Source organism: Glandiceps talaboti, chromosome 16 (assembly GCF_964340395.1).
Source record: "Glandiceps talaboti chromosome 16, keGlaTala1.1, whole genome shotgun sequence".
Lineage (NCBI taxonomy): Eukaryota > Metazoa > Hemichordata > Enteropneusta > Spengelidae > Glandiceps > Glandiceps talaboti.
The window spans coordinates 21,780,657-21,806,490 of NC_135564.1; the positions used below are offsets into that span (position 1 = coordinate 21,780,657).

The 25,834-nt window shown below is 34.6% G+C and overlaps 2 protein-coding genes across 3 annotated transcripts in view; one reads left to right on the forward strand and one right to left on the reverse strand.

The window, feature by feature from the left end:
* LOC144447221 (uncharacterized) overlaps positions 1–24,438 on the reverse strand; it is a 56,924-nt gene extending 32,486 nt beyond the window's left edge. Inside the window, exon 1 of the mRNA XM_078137123.1 lies at positions 24,254–24,438. Within this exon, the coding sequence (XP_077993249.1) occupies positions 24,254–24,293 (40 nt within the window). The 5' untranslated portion in view covers positions 24,294–24,438. The remainder of the gene's footprint in view (positions 1–24,253) is intronic.
* A 415-nt stretch (positions 24,439–24,853) lies between these two features.
* The window catches only part of LOC144447233 (zinc finger E-box-binding homeobox 2-like), a 32,110-nt gene continuing 31,129 nt past the window's right edge, over positions 24,854–25,834 (forward strand). For both annotated transcript variants that reach the window (XM_078137134.1, XM_078137135.1), the window contains exon 1: positions 24,854–24,914. In XM_078137134.1, coding sequence (XP_077993260.1) covers positions 24,857–24,914 — 58 coding nt within the window. In that variant the 5' untranslated portion in view covers positions 24,854–24,856. The remainder of the gene's footprint in view (positions 24,915–25,834) is intronic.

Here is a 25,834-nt window from a genome sequence, read left to right on the forward strand (position 1 = left end):
TGTACAGTTATCAATGGGATGGGTACACTATACAGTTATCAATGGGATGGGTACACTATACAGTTATCAATGGGTTGGGTACACTATACAGTTATCAATGGGGTTGGTACACTATACAGTTATCAATGGGGTTGGTACACTATACAGTTATCAATGGGATGGGAACGCTATACAGTTATCAATGGGATGGGTACACTATACAGTTATCAATGGGATGGGTACACTATACAGTTATCAATGGGATGGGTACACTATACAGTTATCAATGGGATGGGTACACTATACAGTTATCAATGGGATGGGTACACTATACAGTTATCAATGGGGTTGGTACACTATACAGTTATCAATGGGATGGGAACGCTATACAGTTATCAATGGGATGGGTACACTATACAGTTATCAATGGGGTTGGTACACTATACAGTTATCAATGGGATGGGTACACTATACAGTTATCAATGGGATGGGTACACTATACAGTTATTAATGGGATGGGTACACTATACAGTTATCAATGGGATGGGTACACTATACAGTTATCAATGGGATGGGTACACTGTACAGTTATCAATGGGATGGGTACACTATACAGTTATCAATGGGATGGGTACACTATACAGTTATCAATGGGATGGGTACTGTTATTATAATACATGATGAAATGATGCTCTGCAGAATACACAATGATAATGTATTTACATGAAAGTATGCAGTCATTTCTAACAACAACATGCTTATGTTTGTCAACTATAGAGAGGTACAAAGTATAGTCCAAACTTAGTGTATTAATCAATGGCCATATAAGTTGTATTGTGACAAAAACCTTTTTATACTTCATTCATTATATTCAAATATATCCAGTAATTACAGGTACTGGCACAACTTAATACTTGTTACTACGTAAGATAAATCAAAGATGTATTCTTATGTTGGAATGTTTATGGTACACTTTTACTATAACTGTTATCACTAATATCAGTACATGTAATTTTGTCTTAGGAGAGTTGAAAATTCTGTAATAGCTACAAATGTACTATGATCAGAGAGGGTTTTGTACACTAATGGAAGTGATTTTCATACAAACTTTACAAAATCAAGAAACGTTGTTGAAGTTTCTTCCTCAGGACAGCTATTGAGAAACAAAGTTGGAGTGTATTAGGTGGGGTCTGGGTTATCAGCTTTTAAAAAACAATGTTAAATAAAATATACAATATCAACTAATCATGGTGAAAGTTTGTCAAAGAATTGGCTTTCTGTCTAATTGACACAGACTGTAAAGTTCAAACCAGTGTTTATTTGAAGTACATGTATATAGTCTTATGAAGAAATAGCAGTGGATGAAACACAGGCTAAACTTTCACTCAACCTGTGTTTATTTGAGGTACATGTATATAGTCTTATGAAGAAATAGCAGTGGATGGAACACAGGCTAAACTTTCACTCAACCTGTCAGTGTAGGTGACATACAACCACAGACTTCAGTGTCTTTTACATGATTTTTCAACAACATCAAATCAAGACTTGGAGAATGGCTATGTATGAGAGGACTACTGGAAAGACAAAACATCAATGTTCATTTTCACTTGTTATTTGTTTTCCCTCCAGGTGGATAAGAATTTGCAGGGTGATTGTGAAAACATTGCATTTCATTTCAATAAACATGACTACGCAATTGGCATCACGTCTGGCGGTGATTCACTATCGTCAACGATGCAACGTGAGAAAACAGTATAAGTTTACGATGTCTAGAACAAAGAGATTTATGTTTTCGTTTCTTTCAGGTTCCAGGTACCAATAGTTTGCAGGTCAGATGAGGTGGCATATTTCTAAAATTAGTTGTGTGTGGTTCTCATGTTTTGGAGATTGTGTCCCACCCACCCCTATATCACAGCACATCTACCATTACAGAATCAGTAACCTGACATGACCAATGTGTTTGCGGTATCAATCATCGTTAAAAACATCACTGTGACCATGTGAGATACAATGATGAAAGATACAGGGGGCAGTCGGTTGGATTTTGTAAAAACAGACGGCTATCATTCAAGAATCTGTGTTGTTTAGAATCACATGGGTCACTTCAATTGTACTGTCTAATCTAATCCAGTGAGATGGAAGGAAAACAAGTGGTCTTTTCATGACTACAAACTATCTAATCAAATCTAGATCTTTTGTGCACAGGGGTTAGCCAATTTTTCCACCTATAAAAACTTTCGCCTGAATACTATTGAATTATTCAATTTTGATTGACAATCCTATTTCTGACCAAGGTACATGTATGTAGAATCAAAATTTCATGAAAAAAAGTTGAAAAATTTCCCCTTTCAAGAATTTGTCCATCATTGAATGAAAGAGGATTTCAGATGAAAAAGTCCATTGTAAAATGGCCACAAATGTGGGCCATAGACCCTACAGTTGGTGTAGGGTTTATGTGTGGGCTTACTATTTCGTGGGGAAAAAATTTTTCCATTTCAAGAATATCTGTTAGTGTTACTATTCTGTACATTTTTAGTAAGACAGACATTGCAGATTTGAGTGAAAACAATACACTTTTTCATAAAATATCAGATATTTTTAATCTTTTAATCTTTTGTATTTCAAAACAACATTAATCTATTTATACTTTTCAAAAATGTTGTTAAATCTCATTTCTATTTTGGCCAAAGGTAGTACTAGTACACTTTAGATATTGGATGATTTTCTTATCAAAAATGTCAAACTCTAGCACTCCTGTGAATTATTTTCATTTCAGAAGTATGACGCAAGACGGTGAATACTGGAAGGCCATTTCTTTGATGTAGGTATGCAATGACGTTTACAAAGATAATACACATCAAACTGGTCCATTAAGTCTAATCAAACCTGTGCATGCAAAGTGCATTACATATCTCCCGACATCCTGATGTGAAGTGTGGCTGTACTTTGAATGTCATGTGGTTTCACTCAGGTACTATACAAATCCCTATAATCTCTGAGGGCCAAATGGCAGTGCTGTTTCCCCAGCTCTTTCCTGTGAGAACAAAAACACTCCTTCACAATTAGTGGTCTATTATGGAGATAAGTTTCCATTAAATTAAAAGTCTGAATGGTTTGAACACACACACAGAAAGACTGATATCTCACCTCTACAGAGCTAGTAAAGATAAGTCACAGTAAATTCTCTTTCCTTTCTCACTTAACATTGTAATTTACTATTATGACTTGATAAACCTGCAAACTTTCACAATTGGTAGTGGAAGAAAGGTGATCTAAAATACCAACACACAATTTCTACCTCCCTGAGTGCCAGCCAGGTTTTACATGTCTGTAACGTTTAACAACCTTTGTGACGAAAAACACAATATTAAAAAAGTGAAACAATAATCTTTTTTGATAACTTTTCTTTTTCATAACAATTATCAACCAGGATGTCATTAACGAGAGAGAGAGAGAGAGAGAGAGAGAGAGAGAGAGAGAGAGAGAGAGAGAGAGAGAGAGAGAGAGAGAGAGAGAGAGAGAGAGAGAGAGAGAGAGACACACACACACACACACACACACACAGAAAGAGACAAGAAGGGAGGGGAGGGAAAGATGGGGAGGAGACAGAAAGAAGACAATAAATACATGTCCATTGTACATTGAAGTTTAAGAATGCTGATCAAAGAGAAAGAGAGTATGTATGAATTACTACTTTGAGACATACATTTTGTAATCATAAACTATGTTTTGGGTGAATTTCCATTGTTTATCACTCTAAGTAGGTACAACTTGGCTAATTTGGATAAGTGACCAAATGCAGGCATGTCAGATATCAACATGGGAGTCTATCTAAACCTGGTCATATCACAGCCTATAGATACTGTTACATGTAAAGTGGCTGTACCTGAGTAGAAACATGTGTGCTTTTAAAGTGACTTGGTTGAATTTTACCAATTTAACTTTCAATTTGAACTTCTAAGTATTTCACATGATACTTCATGACAATGTTATTCTTGAATATAATGTAATATATATATTTCCATAAATGTTTGACCTGTAAATCATTTGTTTACAAAAATCAACTTAAATACCAAGTTGATATTTGTAATCAAAAGCAGTATCGGTACTATTTTATTGTTCACAAAATCCACTCTGTTTGTTACATAAACTGGTACATGTACAGTGTTAGGCTGGCCAGTTTTAGTGTTATTACAACATCTACATGCCATTACATTCCTACCTAGTACATGCTGTAATTTAGCAATTTCTAAATACTTCACATTGTCAGAAGTTTTTACAGTCTTCAAAAAGCAGACATTTTCTGAAAAAAGAACAAAACTCTTTAAGAATTTTAATAAATTTTGCAAAAATTGGTAAAAATTTGGTGTCTTTTTGGTAAATATCTGATCAGTCTATCATTTCATGTTTTAATTTCCTATTTATTTATATGTGTAAACAGTTACTAGTGTTATAATATTTGTGGTTGGTGTCAAAGCTTGTAAGTATGATGTAGTGAAACCTTTAATGAGATATCTACATGAACAGTATTACATGTATGGCCAAATATCTTCCAAGTTTTTGGATTGAGAACAAAAGATGTAACCAGATGATTGACAAAACGACTAACAACTATCATTGATGTAAGTATTCAACTACTGTCTGATTCATACTGCAAAGAGTAACTGTTACACTCTACACATCAAATGTATACAAGTCAATGCACAATAAACCGCAACATTCCAAATATGGCATTATACGCCTAGGGACAGGTGACAGTACCGCCCTGTGTGTGAGAGACAGACGACACTTGATACAGTCATCTATAAACATCATTATAGCAATGATGCGCTCTACTATATTACTGTCATGTACTCCTTTATTTCACCAAATAATAGATTCACACCTTATAACACTAATAATTGCTATGTACTGAAAGTGAAGTATTAGAGAGATACTGTTACTACATTGGTAACTGTCAAAATACATGTAAGACTAGTTGAACTTTATATCAGTTTTAAAATATACTGCTATGTTCTGTAACTTTGCTTAATTGTTTCTACTCAGTATCTCAAACAGGACAAGAAGACATTTCACTGAATTGATATCACATGTGAAATTAGGAGTTTTGAACAGATGTTGAACCTTACAGTAATTTTGTTATATAAATATTTTCTTTTTTCTCTTTCAACTCATTATCCCAAATACTATATGCAGACCTAGAAGTATTTGTAAATACTACATGCAGACCTAGCAGTATTTGTAAATACTACATGCAGACCTAGCAGTATTTGTAACAAGTGTGAAATTAGTACAATGAATGTTGAACTTTACATTGATTTTAATAATTAATTATCTTCTGGTTTTTTTTCTCTTTCTACTTATTATCAGAATCAGGACATGTGAACTTCAATTTACAGGTAGTGTAGTATTTCTAACTAGTGTAGTGAGATACAATAAAAGAGCAGATGTTCAACTTTGTAGTAATTTTAAATCATTATTTTCTGTGGTTTTTTTTTCTCTTATATTACACCATCACGTCATGTACAGCCTAGTTATGTGACAATATTGTTTGCCTAAATATTGCAGCAAATGAGAAATGACTTTGTCACATCATATAGCCATGTCTCAGTACTAGACATGTATACTTTATACATGTACTATGTAGTATTTATAGTGAATGTCAAGTCGGAACTATCAACAGATCTTCAACTTTTATTCTTTCATAATTTCTAGTATCTATGTTTGGATTTGTTCTCTACTTATTACACAAAGTTTACAAACAAAGTTAAAACAATAAAATATATCTCTAGTCATCGTTCTACAAAGTATGGTTAGCTTTCCTAATACAAGCTTGTGTACAAATTCTTTTGGTCATCTTTGACACCATTGTGTTGATGTAATGTGTTTAACTGTCTGTATATACAATGTACTGTACCTATCTGAACCAATTGTGGATAAGTCACATGTTATAATATATGTATACATTTCACGAGAAATGTACCCATTACATGTACATCACTAATGTGATGGTTCACCGAACATGAACATTGCATCATTGCCAATGTTACAATGAAATTCAAATGACCACCAAAAAAGGAACAGACACAACTGTGATTTTCAAGATAAACTCAATTGATAAGACCCTTGTATATAAACAATTACACTCTTTGGAAAGTCTAATTCACACAATCAACACCAAGTGTGGTATATGATAACAGGAGGTCATAAAATAGATGTCTTGTGTTCAATCTCAGTATTGCAACATTGTCTATATAGTGTGCTTATTAACTGTCAGCTAAAATATTGGCGTCTTGTGTTTTTGAGTCAATCAATTCAGTTTATCTTGAAAACAGTTGTGTCTAATCCTTTCACACTGGTCATGTGAAATTCATTGTATCAGAAGATGACAATTATCATACATGCATATCTTAAAATAAAATTTATTTTATATTTTTCGTGTTTATTTTCCAGGGTTGCTTTCAGAAAAAGAATGGCCATACATGTACATGTAATATGTTGCTTTGTGCATACACATATAGTAGACTAACAATAATTCTACTGAGACGCACAAAGTACCCAAAACCTTCATTAATATTAATTTCTAAGGAGTTTTCCTACACTGTGCTCAGAGTACATTATCTCCAGCATGGACCTATAGTAGCACAGCAAGCCCTTTATGTATCCTTATCAGACTGGGAAACATTGCTGCAGTCACTTGAGTGCATTGGATTAAAACCTTTACCAACCTCTATCCTGTTAGATCCATCGAAATATTTGACTACCTGTAACTGTCTAATTGTCCTGTCTTTTGATATTAACTCAAAGCTCTTTAAGTTAACTCAAAGCTCTTTAAGTTTGTTTTTTAAAAAAACGCTATACCACTGACTTTATGCTATTAAAATTCTAAAATATCCTTGCTAAATTTAAAGCTAGTTAATTAGCTAGCAGCTACGACATGGCTTATTTGATGACGTTTTTATTTGCATTGTTTTTTTTCTCATTATCCCTACTACTTCACATGCTGGGCACACTTCCTTACACCTATTTCTAGACTAATTTTTGGTGAGACAGGCTACCCCCTACTTGGCTGATACAAAACAGCAAATCTTACAGCTCTTCTTCTTCTCAATTGCAAACCATTGTCTCATAATCTATTATGAACTTCACCATCTTTTATAATGGTTTTAGAAACATAATAACAAATAGGAAAACATGTGGTGAAATCATGACTATTTATGAACAAGATATTTTGACAACAAGTGTTTACACTACTACTACACTACTACTGGTAACAAAGGAGGATTCTGGGAAATGTAGTTTAATACCTAAATACATTCATAGAAGAATAACCTGTAAGAGGAACTTATTGACAAAAATAGCCAGGACAACTCTGATAAAATAGATTTAATTTCTTTTGTCCTCCATTTCAGATAAAAACTTTAAGAATCATGTATTAAATTACTAAAAAGTCACATCGGTACTTCCCTTCAGAAACTTTAATATAGATACTTTCATTCCATGTAGAATGAATGTGTTGTTGGAGTGATTGTAATTACACTGTACAGTGTCTAAGTATGACTTATGTCATGATACACTTTACACCGTTATCTCACAACCCAATTAAAAGCTGTTCTTCCTGAGTGTAACCTGATGATAATGAAGACAGAGACAGTTGAGGTGGTAAAACGTTGATAAGATTCAACACATACAATGTACATGTACTATAACGCTACTAATTGGTATACAAGGTCTGGATGACTTTATCACAACATGGTGCCCAGTGTCACAGTACCTTCAAGGTGTACATGCCAGTGTGTGTATCATGGTGCCCGGTGTCACGGTACCTTCATGGTGTACATGCCAGTGTGTGTGTATCTTGGTGCCCGGTGTCACGGTACCTTCATGGTGTACATGCCAGTGTGTGTGTATCTTGGTGCCCGGTGTCACAGTACCTTCATGGTGTACATGCCAGTGTGTGTATCTTGGTGCCCGGTGTCACAGTACCTTCATGGTGTACATGCCAGTGTGTGTATCATGGTGCCCGGTGTCACAGTACCTTCAAGGTGTACATACCAGTGCATGTATCACACTGTCACTTTATGCCGAACAGTTAGATTCATTTCACGTCACATGAGATGAAACTGATTCCAGCCGAATATTTCTACATGATTCACTACACATTATACAGCATTGAATTAAGATGAACTTTTTGGAGTTTATTGGTCTGAAAACTAGTGTCTTTTGGCCAGAATAGAATGCTGCAATAGTTCATACACTATACAGGCTGTTATAATAGATTAAAGGGACAGCCATAAAGTTGTTAAAGATGGAAATTTGAACTTTTTTTCAAACTGAGACTTTTTTTCAGACTAAATACAATATAAACATAATTACTTTGTAGGCCCTGTACATGTACATGTCATTGACGTCTGATTGGCTTTGAAAATCAGGACAGAGATACAAAAGGAACAAGAGTTTTCTCCTTTGGAACTTGTCAGCCATTTTGTGTACGAGAACATTTCATTTGTAACTGTTTTCATTCTAAACAATAGATACCATATTTTTCATACTGTTTCAATAACTTTATGTTTTCCTCCTACACTGTATCTAAAATATGTAAATAAAACAATCAATTTTTAAAAACATTTTTTGTGACTTTCAAAATGTTCAAACAATGTTATTATATCTATTTGAATTTCGTGTTCAAAGGAGAATATGTTTAATTGGTTAGATTTACAAAATACATTTTGTTTTAAGTTATCTTCTGGGGAAAAAAGTGTTTCTGAATCAGTAAAATACAATACATCATTTGAAAATAAAGTCTCAAACCTGGCAGACTATTCAATCAAACCAATTGCACAAATATGATTTACAAACTGTCACCCGATGCATTTCAATAATTCTAAATGTGATTGCAATGCGACTATTTTCGCCATCTGTCAGAGCATTAGTAAAGTTCAAAATGTAATTAAACCATCTTATGAGAAAGCATATTTCAGAAAAAACTATCCTTGTAATGTTGGTTCAACTCTCTCAACCTGCCATTTTGTAAGCCCTACACACCCTGACCTGATTTTCTGACTGTGATTTTTGTCAATTTTTTATAGTCTACACATGTGAAAGATGTACGACAGAACATTTTTTGTCCTAAGTTTTCCAACAGGTGATAATAGTGTCCTTGGACTGTAACTAAAAGTTCAGCTGTGGATGTGATGAAAAACAGTTGTCAGACAGTTTACTTCTACGTATGTAAGTCTATACATGATCAGCTTGTCTGGAAGATTCACTGAATACCTGGAATACCTTGAACGCTTGTTTGTACCCAATATTCCTTCTGATATATCTACCTCCCATGTTTTTTTATGAAAAATGGACCACAGGTTGTTAAACTATGGAAAGAGATCTAATTACAAATCTGACGTGTGATGCGTGAGAACTCGCCCTACTGGATCGTCATACGGTGCTATTTTACAACAAACACACCTCAGCAAGTATTTTACATTAAACTTTGAGTGCGAATATAATTTTTTGTGCAAAAGTCGTCAAAAGTTTTAGAAACTAATAAAAAGATGTTATTAAATGTCAAGTGACTGTAGTTTTGTTTTACTCATCTGAAACTAGAAGATCAAAAGTACAGATTTTTGCAGTGATACAAGATGACAGTGACTGAGTTTCTTCTAATTATATATTCTCTACAGTTTTTAAAATGTTTACATCTCTGAGGAAAGACGCTGAAAGTATCTTGATAAGATTTTCAAGAAAAAGAAAAAATGGCAACATGTCATCAACACTCAAGACTAATTCACAACATTTTGAAAAATTTGTACCAAAAGTGAAATATAAAACTTGTAAAATACAAACTTTGATGTTGACCATTGAAAACAGATCCCTATAAACAATTTGCCATGAGTTTGTTAAATCCTGGGTTATTTTAATTTGCCATGAGTTTGTTAAATCCTGGGTTATTTTACTCCATTATTGTTAAGTTTAGTGTTCTGATCATTCAGGATAAATCTGTCGGACGTGTCATGGTGTAGACTATTCCGACTTGTGTGACGGAACTAAGCCAATAAACGTTGCCTTGTCTGTATAGGTCAGGTCGGTTGGAAATCAAAGACATGTTTATTGTTTTTACTGAAGTTTTCCCATACACAATGCATGCAGTGGCACCCTAGCCTAGTTTATTGTGACATTTACCTCAAACAACTCAACCTGAATATTATCACTGTTGTTACCATCCTGACGCCATACATCCTACAAGTCATTCGGTTCAACTTTCATACCCATCATAAATCTAAGGATCAAGTTTCAAAAAGTTTCCCCATAAATTTAGTTCTCATTGATCCAGTTTTGTGTGTGTTAGTAACTTTCATAATGAAATAAAAGCTACACTCTGAGTATAAATTATTATCAGATACTAAAATATGAAGAAAAAAACCAACATTTCAAAGGTTGATGTAGTTGTTGATGAAAATGATAAAAAGTTGCAAAGGGTCCAAAAAATGAAAGCAAAAATTTTTTATCCTCCATATCAATATAAGTCAAAACCAGTTTCTTAAAACTTTTGTAAAATTTGTCATTTTCACTTCTTCCTGATATTTATTAAACAAGCAAACTAATTCAACTTAATTTTATCACAAACTTTCCATTAAAATTGGATTAATTTTTTACAAAATTATTCACATAGGACATGCAAATTTTGTCTTGGTGGGAAAATGCAACCTTACAATTTTTTTGACTACAAAATCTGTGTTTGATTAAAGACTTGTCATGTGATTTGATCTCACAAACATTCATTTCAAAGTAAAACTTACTTATTTTTACCAAAGTTACACAAAATTCTATAAAAATGTTGCCCACCTACAACACAAAAGTTTTTACTTGAGTATTTTGGCGGGAAAGGTGGCACCTTACCAAATTACTGTAACATCTGTGTCTAATAAAGGACTTGTCAAGGAAAATGTTCATGTACACAAGGTTCTCTACTTTCCCCCTGCTGTGACATGGACAATGCAAGTCTTAAAGGTGGTTTTATTGTCTTAAGAGAGTCTGATAAAAGATTTATTCCTCTTACCCAAATATTAAACAGACCTTCTTTTTCATTTGTTTGTCTCTTGATACTGTTTCCTGGGCTAAATACACCTTCCAAAGCTACAAACATTTGAACCTAGCATCCGGTTTGTTACTGAGCATTCTTGCTAGCTAGTTTTTGTTTCTACTTTCCAAACAAAGAAACTGCAGTATTAACATCACTGCAAAGATTGTAGAGAAAGAAACCTAGTGAATTCTGGCGGTGGTTCCCCAAGTGACCTCAAATGAAAGATGACTCCCTACACCCAAATTGATGTTTGCCATACTTTGAAGTCCCCAGTCATATTGCTTTATAACAAGAATTTCTGGAAGATGTATGTACTAACAATGTTAGCTGCAATAATTGTAGCGTTTTTTGCAAACACTTAAAACTATGACAAGTTGAAAAACAAAAACTGCAGCTAGAATAATGTACATTTTGTATATCAGATAACTTACAATACATGTATCAAAAGTTGGACTCAGATATTGGTCAGGTCACCCACACAACAAAATTACTAGCAGAATATCACTTTTTGCTGTTCTTTGTTAGACTTACATATTGGTCAGTTCACCCACACACTTAAAGTTCTCCAAAGTATTAAAAATTTGAGACCTTGGCAATATTTCACTCTGATAGTGTACTAACATTTACTGACACCGTTTTTGTATCTTATAACTTTTAAGTTGTCGTTATATTTGTTTACTATAAAATTTTATAGATAAAAATGTATCTATCCTAAATGCCATATCGGAGCCTCATCAGCAGCAAGTAACAATTAAAAAACTAATCATTTATTTTATATCACCTGACACAAGACACATTGTCCTAGTAAACTTCATGTCATATCATTGATATCTTTTACACTACATTTTTAAGTTTTTACATCTAGTATTAAAAATCATTTTACACACCCTTTATCAATGTTGCATTGCTGTTGGGATGGTAACTGGTGATGAAATTGATTATTGAAATCTATGTAACACCAGACGACGTCTTAAATTGGGGCGTCTAATCACCATCAAGGATGATACGCAATATCTTGTGTTTTAGAAGAAAATTGGCGAAATGCCACACACTGCCTATCCCAGTATCAGTGTATGCCTGCTGTTGCTAGGAGACCATACAGTACTTGCTTCATTTTAATGGGAGAGTGTATTGAGTTCACTGGCACCTGTCTGAATGCTATCAACTGATTCAATTATACACCAGCATCCTTCATCTTCTGTATAAATAACATCTTTGAATGACTAAGCTTAGCTAGTGCATTTTTAAGGGATGGTACAAATTTAAGTGCCTTAATGAATTTATACAGCTACATGTAGGTAGTATCTAGGTCAGGATCTTATACTATAGTCACATGGGTTTATTCTAACCTGTGATTCCCAACAAACAAAACACATCAGTTCTATTACAACAGTATTTCATCAACTTTGTAAATCACCTGTATTTCTGACAACATTTTCCTTGAAGGCAACACTTACTCTTCCCATAAATATCATGTCTGTTGTAGTTTATAACCTTAAAGAAGTCTTTAATGAAAAGCAGGGGGAGGGTAGTGTTGAATGGTGAATGAAAGTAACTGAGACGACTGTCCGGAGGAGGGTGGTGCATGGCAAAGTACACACAACCTTAGGTTGTATGAATGTAAGACTTACATGTACAAAATGTACAAAATGTACATGTACCTCTGAAAGGAGATTCAAGGAAGGGTTGCCCACAGACTTTACATGTTATCATCTTGTTATGGGGTACAAACAATGTCAAGTGCCTTTACTAGATTTAGAAATTATAAATACAAACTCGTGTACATGTAGTGCTGCTGGTGACTTGAGGCTTAAATTGTGTGTGGATGGGTGGGGGGGGGAGGTGTAGGTGTGGGTGTGGGTGTGGGAGTGTAGGCTTCCAAGTTTTACTGTCAAATTTCATGTTAACTGATCAGGTATCAGTCATCTGTTATACATGTAGATGCTGGTGTTGTTCTCAGGCAGTAGACAGACTAAATACTCTCTAGTACATGTATGTACCGGTATGTATTTTAAAATTGGCAAAGCATACATGTAGTAATACCTGATGCCGATCTGACATCATTTATCCCACACACTTGATTATAATTTATGCCACCATGAATGTCAGTATCAATTCTCTAGGTTACACACCAACTACCCAGTTGGAAATCTGATTCTATTTTACACCAATATTTCAACTTTCCTGTGTTCATTTTACAAGATGTAGTACTTCTACTAGAATAAAACAGTTTGTCAAGGGTAATCACAGTTCCCCTACAACTGTGGTCTAATCCAAAACTAAGGACATAACCATTCTTATATAGTACCTATATACAAAGTAACTGCATATCAATTTACTCTGCTTAAAATATTCAAGAAGACTGAGAAAGTCCATTTTCCCCAGTGGAGAAATTACAGGTGCCTAAGCTATCAAATTTGTTACTAATCACACTGTGTCATGTATTAAACCTTATAATTGTTATAGCTCCTTGCTAAATGTCGTTACAATTGGTCCACAGATGTGGGCCCCAGGGGAAGTGACCAATCACAGGCAGCCAGGTACTGGTTATAGGCAAATAGGAGCCAGTAAGTCTAGACACAATAACTCAACAGATTAAACAGCTGTATCATACGTGATAAACAAACACTTCTCTACAATTCAGTTATGGACTTTCTCTTTCTTCTGCTCTTCCATCTGCCATCTACCATCCCTACTTCTTAAGGTGTTAAAGCTCATCACTTGCTGTTCCAAATATTCACTTCCCTCCTTACATGCACATTTGTACATACATGTATATCCCATTTGTTTTTGAAAAGTTAGGCTGAAAATCTTACTCTTGCTTTTTTTAAGTATTACTAAACTACATGAAGATGGCTGATGTTGAACCATCATGTTGGATAACACATGTGTTAATGATGTTGTCATCATGGATAATAAATTCTCCAAATAAGAAATAAATTTAGTAAACATTCTTGGTTTGCTACCTGTGCTTGTCAGGTTTATTTGAAAGAATATGAATTGTAAGTATAAAATCTACATTACTAGGGTCTTGGGTGGTAAATATCAAATCTATCCATGTTTACAATCTACATTACTAGGGTCTTGGGTGGTAAATATCAAATCTATCCATGTTTCGCAGGTACTTTACCATGTACCCTACTAGTGTTTCTCAGGTACTTTACCATGTACCCTACTACTAGTAATAGTGTTTCTCAGGCACTTTACCATGTACCCTACCAGTGTTTCTCAGGTACTTTACCATGTACCCTACTAGTGTTTCTCAGGCACTTTACCATGTACCCTACCAGTGTTTCTCAGGTACTTTATCATGTACCCTACTAGTGTTTCTCAGGTACTTTATCATGTACCCTACTAGTGTTTCTCAGGTACTTTACCATGTACCCTACTACTAGTAATAGTGTTTCTCAGGCACTTTACCATGTACCCTACCAGTGTTTCTCAGGTACTTTACCATGTACCCTACTAGTGTTTCTCAGGCACTTTACCATGTACCCTACCAGTGTTTCTCAGGTACTTTATCATGTACCCTACCAGTGTTTCTCAGGTACTTTATCATGTACCCTACCAGTGTTTCTCAGGTACTTTATCATGTACCCTACTAGTGTTTCTCAGGTATTTTACCATGTACCCTACTAGTGTTTCTCAGGTACTTTACCATGTACCCTACCAGCATTTCTCAGGTACTTTTCCATGTTTTGTTCAGGCTGGTATTAAAGTAACTCTATCCAACTTCTCCAAGTTTTTAATGGTTCCCCATCAACATTTTGATATTTTGCCCCTCTCTGTTCCCAGTGTTCCTGTCAATATTATACAAGGTTTTATACATCCATCCCCAAACCCCAAATCTCAAGCCCCCACCCCCACCTTACCAATCAGCAAAACAGTAATTTAAAATATGATTCATTCTTTCTTATGCTATAAGTGTTCAATTCCAGATTGCTATCAGGTGCGGATTAATAGCAGAATATTACAGTATGAATTAGATGGTGACACTTTGATCTATAAATAGATTCACAGTATGAATTAGATGGTGACACTTTGATCTATAAATAGATTCACAGTATGAATTAGATGGTGACACTTTGATCTATAAATAGATTCACAGTATGAATTAGATGGTGACACTTTGATCTATAAATAGATTCACAGTATGAATTAGATGGTGACACTTTGATCCTATAAATAGATTCACAGTATGAATTAGATGGTGACACTGTGATCTATAAATAGATTCACAGTTGGTGTACATAAACTGTGCCAAGTTATGCGGGTTTCATGGTGTACATTAACTATGCCAAGTTGGTGTACATAAACTATATACAGTATCGTTACCATTTACACCTCCTATCACTAGTCTAGTTCCTATACAGTATCGTTACCATTTACACCTCCACTCACTAGTCTAGTTCCTATACAGTATCGTTACCATTTACACCTCCACTCACATAGTCTAGTTCCTATACAGTATCATTACCATTTACACCTCCACTCACATAGTCTAGTTCCTATACAGTATCATTACCATTTACACCTCCACTCACTAGTCTAGTTCCTATACAGTATCATTACCATTTACACCTCCACTCACAGTCTAGTTCCTATACAGTATCATTACCATTTACACCTCCACTAAGTCTAGTTCCTATACAGTATTATTACCATTTACACCTCCACTCACATAGTCTAGTTCCTATACAGTATCATTACCATTTACACTTCCACTCACTAGTCTAGTTCCTATACAGTATCATTACCATTTACACCTCCACTCACATAGTCTAGTTCCTATACAGTATTATTACCATTTACACTTCCACTCACATAGTCTAGTTCCTATACAGTATCATTACCATTTACACCTCCACTCACATAGTCTAGTTCCTATACAGTATCATTACCATTTACACCTCCACTCACTAGTCTAGTTCCTATACAGTATCATTACCATTTACACCTCCACTCACATAGTCTAGTTCCTATACAGTATCATTACCATTTACACCTCCACTCACTAGTCTAGTTCCTATACAGTATCATTACCATTTATACCTCCACTAACAGTCTAGTTCCTATACAGTATTGTTACGATTTATACCTTCACTCACATAGTCTAGTTCCTATACAGTATTGTTACGATTTATACCTTCACTCACTAGTCTAGTTCCTATACAGTATTGTTACCATTTACACCTCCACTCACTAGTCTAGTTCCTTCCTATACAGTATCGTTACCATTTACACTTCCACTCACTAGTCTAGTTCCTATACAGTATCGTTACCATTTACACCTCCACTCACATAGTCTAGTTCCTATACTGTATCATTACCATGTACACCTCTACTCACAGTCTCGTTCCTATACCATACATGTATATATGGTACTGTTACCATTTACACCTCCACTCAGTCTAGTTCCTATACCATACATGTATATACGGTACTGTTACCATTTACACCTCCACTCAGTCTAGTTCCTATACCATACATGTATATACGGTACTGTTACCATTTACACCTCCACTCAGTCTAGTTCCTATACCATACATGTATATACGGTACTGTTACCATTTACACCACAATTTAGGGTTCTACTCAGAAGTCAGAAAGAGTTGATCTTATTTAATGTTCCTAATTTTATGCCTGACCAACAAACAACAGACTAACATGTACATTGTTCCATTTTCATCACTTTTGTAATTGTACATGTCTTTTTTCCGCAATTAGGCAAAACTATGTCTAAGTTAGAAAATAGAAACAAACACTTGTAATTCACACAAGGAAAGTACCCAAAAAATATTGGTAACTTCCAAGAAGTGTCTCTTCTGCACATCAAAACTGGGTACCACAGGATAGAGTTACTACCATGGGAAAACCCCTTTTACTTCCCAAACTATTCCCTTCTCAATGTTCTCAGTCAACTACATTTGACTAAAGTTTGGGAAAAATTGCATCATGACTATATCTGGTAAAAGAGTAATTTGTGGAAAAAATGACAAAACAAGGAAAAGTTGGGAAAGTTAAGATATGAAAAAATATATGTGACCATATAGTTGGGAAAACCTGTTGTATTAACCCCTCCCCCCCCACCCCCTCCAATAAAACAATCAATAAAATAAACAAAACAAACAATAATTTTATATAATGTACAATTAAAAAAATTATATTATTGTTAAATGGGGACAAGTTGGAGAAAGTTGAAATGTGAATAAATACATTAATTGACTTCCTAAGAGGTCATGACACCTAGTAATGTAATTAACACAGGTTACAACAAGTTTTACAAAAGAAAAATTAAATAGAACCTATGTTATAATTCAATAAATTTATGTGTTCCTCTATTTTTGACATTAGTAATTTAGTATAATATTGAGTATGTCAAATACATAAAACATAACATATTAACTGTCACAATCCTACAACATTGGCTTTTGTAATCTTTGACAACAGTCAAAAATAACAAATGTTTACTACAATATCATTATTATACATGTACCAGGCAATTTTATGAAAAATGTTCTAAAATAAACTATTTCCAATGGGTAAGAAATAAACCATTCTCATTATGGTAATTTGTAATGCAGGGCAAGTAGAAAGAGAGATGTTCACATAACTATTTTAGTAATAATAATAATAATAAACTTTATTGTAACCTTATCTATAATTTCAGATATCAGTATAGTACAATAAAGTAAAAAGAAAATGCTTGTATTGACCACACACACAAAAAACAGAGTAATTTCACAATGTGAAAATCAACACAGCATATTGGTTATACAGATAGTGATTAGCCTCTGAGGCCAGATGTAATCAGAGGGCCTGAAAAGTAGTAGATGTATTTGTCGAATGTATATCAGGAGGCAGCTATGATAATAGATAAAAATAAACAATTGTTGTCTGACCTCTGACCTTGCACACTACAAACATAAAATACACTCAATTTTCTTCCAAGGTTCAGACATGAAATTTCAGTGGAAACTGTTTTTTCAAATATGTATATAGAAAATATTAATTCTACATACATTGGTCTTTTAAAATTAAATGCTACACTAGTTACACACATGTGTAGTGTTTTTGGTAAGTTTGGGGAATTCTGGTAATGGAAGAAGGAAATCTGGTCAAACTTGCATTATTCTATACCTTGGACTATAAATGAACATAGATCATGGGGTCCCTCTAACATCTATGGTATGAACATAGAACATGGGGTCCCTCTAACATCTATGGTATGAACATAGAACATGGGGTCCCTCTAACATCTATGGTATGAACATAGAACATGGGGTCCCTCTAACATCTATGGTATGAACATAGAACATGGGGTCCCTCTAACATCTATGGTATGAACATAGAACATGGGGTCCCTCTAACATCTATGGTATGAACATAGAACATGGGGTCCCTCTAACATCTATGGTATGAACATAGAACATGGGGTCCCTCTAACATCTATGGTATGAACATAGAACATGGGGTCCCTCTAACATCTATGGTATGAACATAGAACATGGGGTCCCTCTAACATCTATGGTATGAACATAGAACATGGGGTCCCTCTAACATCTATGGTATGAACATAGATCATGGGGTCCCTCTAACATTTGGGTCATTTTCCAGGGGTGTTGACCATCAAAATTTATTTTATTGAATGACATCTAATTCTCTGACATGGATGAGAAGTAATTAACAACATCTCTCATAATATGTCACTACACATTTTAAAGAAAATCAACACTCTATGCAGTTGTTGGTTTCAAAAAATATTGTAATCATTAGATTAATATTGTTCATTTTCAATCAGCCAACTTATCATAGACCCTCCACTAACGTTAGTCTTAAGACAAATGTTTTGTTTACATGTTGCCGAACATCACAATTTCTCAATTCAACTCGAAGATTTAGGAATGTTACTGTACCAATAAACATATGAAAGTAGTTATTCTTTTTAGAACATGTAAAAAAAAATTCAATTATCGACAACATAAATGTCAAAACCGTACTTCCACAACCTGGAAATTCAACTGCGCTATGTCATCAGTGGTCTGTATCGCGTACCGTACGTCAAACTTTAAAATAAAGTAACAATTTCTTGCCTCGATACTCGTTACAATGCTATGATAATCATGCCAACAGGCCTACTACAATGCATGGCAAAGTTATGTTGCCGATATGACGACCTGAGTATGGTAGCGCAATGAGGATGCACATAGTATATGGAAGGCGCATGCACAGTCACTGCACTCCGCAATGCATCCCTGGGAGAACCACCAATTTTTTTCACATAGTAAATACGACGCGTATGCATACTAGTCATTGAGCTGCTACATGTATTAATTATTAAAGTTTGAAACTGTTGAACTGAAATTATTTTTTGTGCATTTGTGTTTTCTCATTTGTTTCATGGATCATGGCTGAAAATATGAATTTCATTAATTTTAAGCCTTTTTCTGACATTTTTCAATTATCAAATGTTATGATCTGAAAATATGCTAATGACTGGCAAAATAGTATGTAAATGAGGACACCCCATCATTTTTCAAATCTGTGGAGAACCCTGTAAATTATAAATATGTTTTTCACTTTCAATAGTTTAAGAGTTTATTGGTTAATAAGAGACATAAAACAACAAATATGTAAATTATAATATATAAATAAAGAATAAATCACACAATGACAGAGAGTTGGTCTTGACCTTTTTGAAAACCCATGATGAAGGCTATTTATAGATATACGATAAGAGTAATGTGATATTATAAGCCAAAAATATACATGTGTCAGGTGACCTAATCCTTTCTCAGCCTTATACTTTCCATTGTTCAAACCGTAAACGTATAATTTATAAAAACTGAACAAGATAAAATTGCAACATATCAACAGTTTGCAAAGATAGGGAAACCATGACGATATAGTATATGTCACGATAAGTTCCATTGATCACCTGTCTTTCAGTTAGAGTTAATAAATCAGGATTATCTGCTGAGAAGTCAAATTTGTCCCCCCCCCCTCCCCTCTATAAAATAACACTAAGGGAACAGAAGTTTCCAGCATGAAGTAGAATAGTTTAGAAAAGTGTGTGATTTGAAAAGTGTGTAATTGGAAATAAACATCATTTGATTGAGAATTCATTTTATTGTATTTAAGTTACTTTGTCACCCCTATCTATTAGTTCTGGTAAACAACAAATTAGGGGTGACATGACCAACAAGATGCCATTAACTGCAGAAAACAAAGTTTGAGCCACTTTGCATAAATATGAAATCTCCAGGATAAACCAGAAATGAAGACTTCTCTATGGCATTATGACATTATGGATGACACTTGTTCATACTACAAAACAAACTTTTATCGATGTGTTTGGGCAGTGACTGTTTCTAGGGGTAACACATTCACACTGTCAAGTTTAATTTAGATTCTATTCACACATGCATCATGTATTAGTAAGTAACATTTCAATTATCATTTCTGACTAGTTCTGTCTTAGTTGGTTTTCTACTGGAACACTGACATCCAATTGTTTGTAATCACCTCCTATTTTGTGTTTACAGTTTGGATAAACAACAGAGAACCACTTGACTGAACAAACACTAGACCCAACTATAGACCCTACAATGACCCAACTAGCTATATGAGGTTTCACTAGACTATTCAAATCTTCTGTTTATGTTGGCTATACATACTTAAACAATCACCTCAACTAGGGGTGTGTGATCATAGCTGAAAGTACAACACAGTCAACACAGATAACGTCAGAGTGACTTGTTTGGCTTAATAAAAACCCTAGCATGCTAACCTTGGCTGACTTTAACAATTGTTGTATAGGATTTCATTGAAAGAAAGTATTTATCTGGAACATACAACATCCGGTATACAACAAAAAAGACAGACCTGTTTTCGGTACCGCAATTGATAAATCTCAACTATGGCTTTTACCTGTCTTTTATTTCAATTGTTTTATCTTTCCTGGCAGACAGAATAGTTCAGTTCCCGGGTCAAGTATAAAAAAATGTTTTCTTCCTTTTTTCTCTCCCTGTTTTGTAACCATCAATGACTGCATAGTCTACTTTCACTGCATTTCTAATGTATGTCACCTTCCATTGTTCATTGAATGTATTCGATCTCATTTTGATTTAGTTGATAATATTTTTTAATCTAAAATTATAGGAAAATGATAGGAAATTCTCATAAAAGATATATAAAGAATACAATCCTAACAACTTTTGGTCCAAAATGGTTTGAAACTTTGACACCTTTTTTTGGTGTACCGTATGACAATATTTGTTTTCAACTTTGGAGGTAAAATTTGCTTGTTGAATCAAAGGGTTGATAACACTTGACAGATATGCATTTACTACCGGTACCAGAGTTGTGACAGTAGATCATGTTCTCTCTGTTACAGTTCTCGTGATCTTATCCTTCAGTACAGTTTAAATTTCATACAGAAACTTTGAAGTCATTAAAAAGGCATCATAATATCAATTTCTGCCATTTAAATCATAAAATGGAAGACACTTCCTCATTAAAACTAGGATCCTATCCTTTTTAACTTTTATAAAACAATGTCATAAACAAATTATTGATTTATTGATGCATCATTAAAATTCATTGAAATCTCAGGAGGCAAAACAACAACCAATCATATGTGTTAATGGAGAAAGCTTTATGCCAATCCCTGCCTGACTGTACAATGGACTTTTAACCACCCTGCAAGAAAAATGGGGCCATACCAAACTTGGACAAGTAGGGGTGATATAAACATTAAAAGGTAGAGATACAACCTAGATATGTACAGATGGTATTTTGATTCATTTAGTTGGGTGATGTAATTACAGATGAAAGGCTGATACAGATACTGAATATGTATACTCCAAACTATCAACTTCCTTATATAGACTACCAAATAACCATATACATGTGTTAATCCCCACATGGAAATTGAAGCAACCAGTAAAGTATGTCACATCCTCTCATTGTTGTTTTTTCTAAGAATTAGATTAGTATTACTACAGCAAAGAGGATTTTCAAAATATCCCTCATTCTCAGAGGAGAGGAAATGAAATCCGGGAAAAGCTTTTCTGACAAGCAATTCGTTAAAAACTTGGATATACTTTCTGCTCGATCTAAATTTATCACAGTTTTTTACAAAATGATTTTATTGTGTGACAGTAGCTAATAAAAAAAAAGTAAGAACATCAAAATTTGTTTGAAGTTGAGTATCAGCCGATTATTGACAACAAAGAAAGCAGGTACGACTCCATAGAGTTGACAGGTATGAATCCCTAGAGTCGACTTCTAGCAATAATACAGGTATGAATTCCTAGAGTCCAATGCTTGACAATAATACAGGTATGAATTCCTAGAGTCCAATGCTTGACAATAATACAGATATGAATTCCTAGAGTCCAATGCTAACAATAATACAGGTATGAATTCCTAGAGTCCAATGCTTGACAATAATACAGGTATGAATTCCTAGAGTCCAATGCTAACAATAATACAGGTATGAATTCCTAGAGTCCAATACTAGCAATGATACAGGTATGAATTCCTAGAGTCCAAATCAATACTAGCAATGATACAGGTATGAATCCTTAATAGTCCAATGCTAACAATGATACAGATATGAATTCCTAGAGTCCAATGCTAACAATAATACAGGTATGAATTCCTAGAGTCCAATGCTAACAATAATACAGGTATGAATTCCTAGAGTCCAATACTAGCAATGATACAGGTATGAATTCCTAGAGTCCAAATCAATACTAGCAATGATACAGGTATGAATTCTTAAGAGTCCAATGCTAACAATGATACAGATATGAATTCCTAGAGTCCAATACTAGCAATGATACAGGTATGAATTCCTTTCCTAGAGTCCAATGCTTGACAATAATACAGGTATGAATTCCTAGAGTCCAATACTAGCAATGATACAGGTATGAATTCCTAGAGTCCAATGCTAACAATAATACAGGTATGAATTCCTAGAGTCCAATGCTTGACAATAATACAGGTATGAATTCCTAGAGTCCATGATGCTAGCAATGATACAGGTATGAATTCCTAGAGTCCAATGCTAACAACAATAACACAGGTATGAATTCCTAGAGTCCAATGCTAACAATAATACAGGTATGAATTCCTAGAGTCCATGATGCTAGCAATGATAATAACATATCAAGTCAATTATAGACTTCACAAACACACCACAATATGTTGACATAATTTTTTTGACTTTACAGGGGTAAAACAAACCACCTGAAGTCAATGATTCAAGCATATGTTAGTGCTGTGGTTATGTTATAAATTTTATTACCAGAAAGGTTATTTTTTCAATGACTTTACATTGCAACCAACACCTGATTTTAAACTGAAATTAAACAAGTACATGTATCCTCCTGGCAATGTCAAAATTTATATTTCACAAAGGTAACATTAAAAAATAATGTTATTGTTATTTTCTTTGTAGGCCATTTCCATATTTTTTCCTCAACATCTTCATAATGCTCAAGTCCAAAAAACTATCATTACATCTGTCAGGCTACTACAATATTCATAAAATATAATTTTAAAAAATGTGTGTAAAAAGTTCACCTTTGTTTATTCAAGAGTAGAAATGAAGTGGTACTCTAAGCAAGTTTTTTGGTCTTATAATTAGTACTGATTTATTTATTTATTTATTTTATTAACAATGTACACACACTCAATTCAACTACTGAAAATAAATTGGTCTGGGGAAATAAATCTTTAATTCTAAAGTTATAAAAAATATTCATATATGAAAAATTAATTAACGATTTCAAGAATCATAGGTTATTGATTTAAATTAGACAACTAACTTTTGCAACAACACAACAATAATCTCCCTTCAAGAAATTAGTTCAACTAATTTTCCAGGACATCAAAATAAATAAAACTTGCATACAATTTACCTCACAAATGTCCTCCACCTGATCTGATCGCTATGCATGCCACGTACGAAAACTCTGGCCTTTTTACATATGCATGATGTGACTAAACCTGGTGGCTCATTACATATTCAAAATGGCAGCCAATCAGTAACAATCTGCAGAACCTAAACATTTTGCGTTTCACGATCGTAAGTCAAATCGAAGATCGTCTACGAAACAAATCAGAATCATGTCATACAGGTGATTACTATCACCCTAAATCGTCGACTAATGAAAGTGAACTTACGCTTGATCGGCCGTGGGGCAGCCTGTTTTCGGCGAGACATATTTCCGCAGACACTGGTACCGAGCTACAGCATCCAATGAACCCGCTCAGTTTATTCCTCCGCCGCAAACCAGGTGTCAGTAGAACTAAATAAGTCCATAAGCATGACTCGCTCTCGGTACTCTTTGTCGTACAGATTCACATTTTCGAGACATATTTTACCTCCGAGTGAACATTTCATGTGACGAAAAGCACGATTTATAAGCTCGGAGATTAAATGATGCCAATTTCAAGAGGCATCGCATGAATACAAACAAAGGACGCACGCACACCTGGCGTGTATTTGCATAAAAATAGAGTGTATTCAATCATAGTGACGATGTGCGAAACACAACTACTCTGGCTTAGCAAAGCAAACATTAAAATCACCCACGATTTGTAAATGTTGGCTAAATTTGCGATCTGCTGAAGGAAAATATCTTCCAGATGGTACAAGGTTTTCCACCTATCAAAATAAAAGTGGATTTTTCATCAACTTGTAAATAGGAAGTCCCATCAATGACGTAAAGAGTACCATACTACGCATGCGTTAGGATCTTCTCAATCAACTCAATGAATCGGAACATGGCGGAGGGCCCCAGGTGTACACGAAGAAAACAAGCTAACCCAAGACGTAAAAAAGGTAGGAATAATTTTCCAGAATGTCAGAAGTAATAACCATCACAACTTTGATCAAACTGTGAACTTTGATTGCCGTGGAACAATTTGAAATGGCAAATTTAGTGCGATCAAGATGTGCGCGTTATACACATTGTTCGTAGCTGCTTTCAATGATATACCTGGTCTGCGTACGAGCACTGTTATGAATGGATCTTTGTGTCTATTACGACTATTTGCCTATTGATTATATGTGAGATCGCTTGATTAAATCAAATTCATGGAATCATCAAAGTGGTGATAGGCTTTGAGACCGTAGCAAACTTTTTGCTTTATTTATTGTATCAGTGATTATTTTTTCTCGACCAACTGTTTTCGAAAGTGTGAGTGATACATCGACAATGATATAGACCACTGAACAATGACAGCGAAAGTCGACTGCATAATTAATCTACTGCAGGTGTTAACAAAGAGAAAACGTGGCCATGTAATCCGACAAGCTGTTTCGATTCTTTTAAATTTTGTATCCGTGTGCGTATTTTTTAGTCATATTTAAAAAATAAAGTGAGCGATTTAATTTCTTCACGTGTGTGATACACGGTGTGTTGCAATATATACCAGCGGAAATATAAGTGTGAAGTGTCGCACTTCCACAGGAACATCTCCGCGGTCCCGATCACTGTCCCCCGCTTCAGACAATGTGTACCGAATGTTCAATCGAGTTTCGCAGACCTGCGGGCAGGCTGTCCAATTTCGTCGCGTTTGAACCCTCCCGTAGAGATTCAATGGCCCCGTTTTCCGTAGTTTTATTTTTATTAGCGCATACCTGGCTTGATGAGATTGATTATCGGGCGACAATTTAAACGGCTTCCCGTGGCTGTTTGTTTTCATTTCGTTAGCGCTTTCTGGATTACCTTGCCTTCCTTTGTCAGTTCAGACTGGACA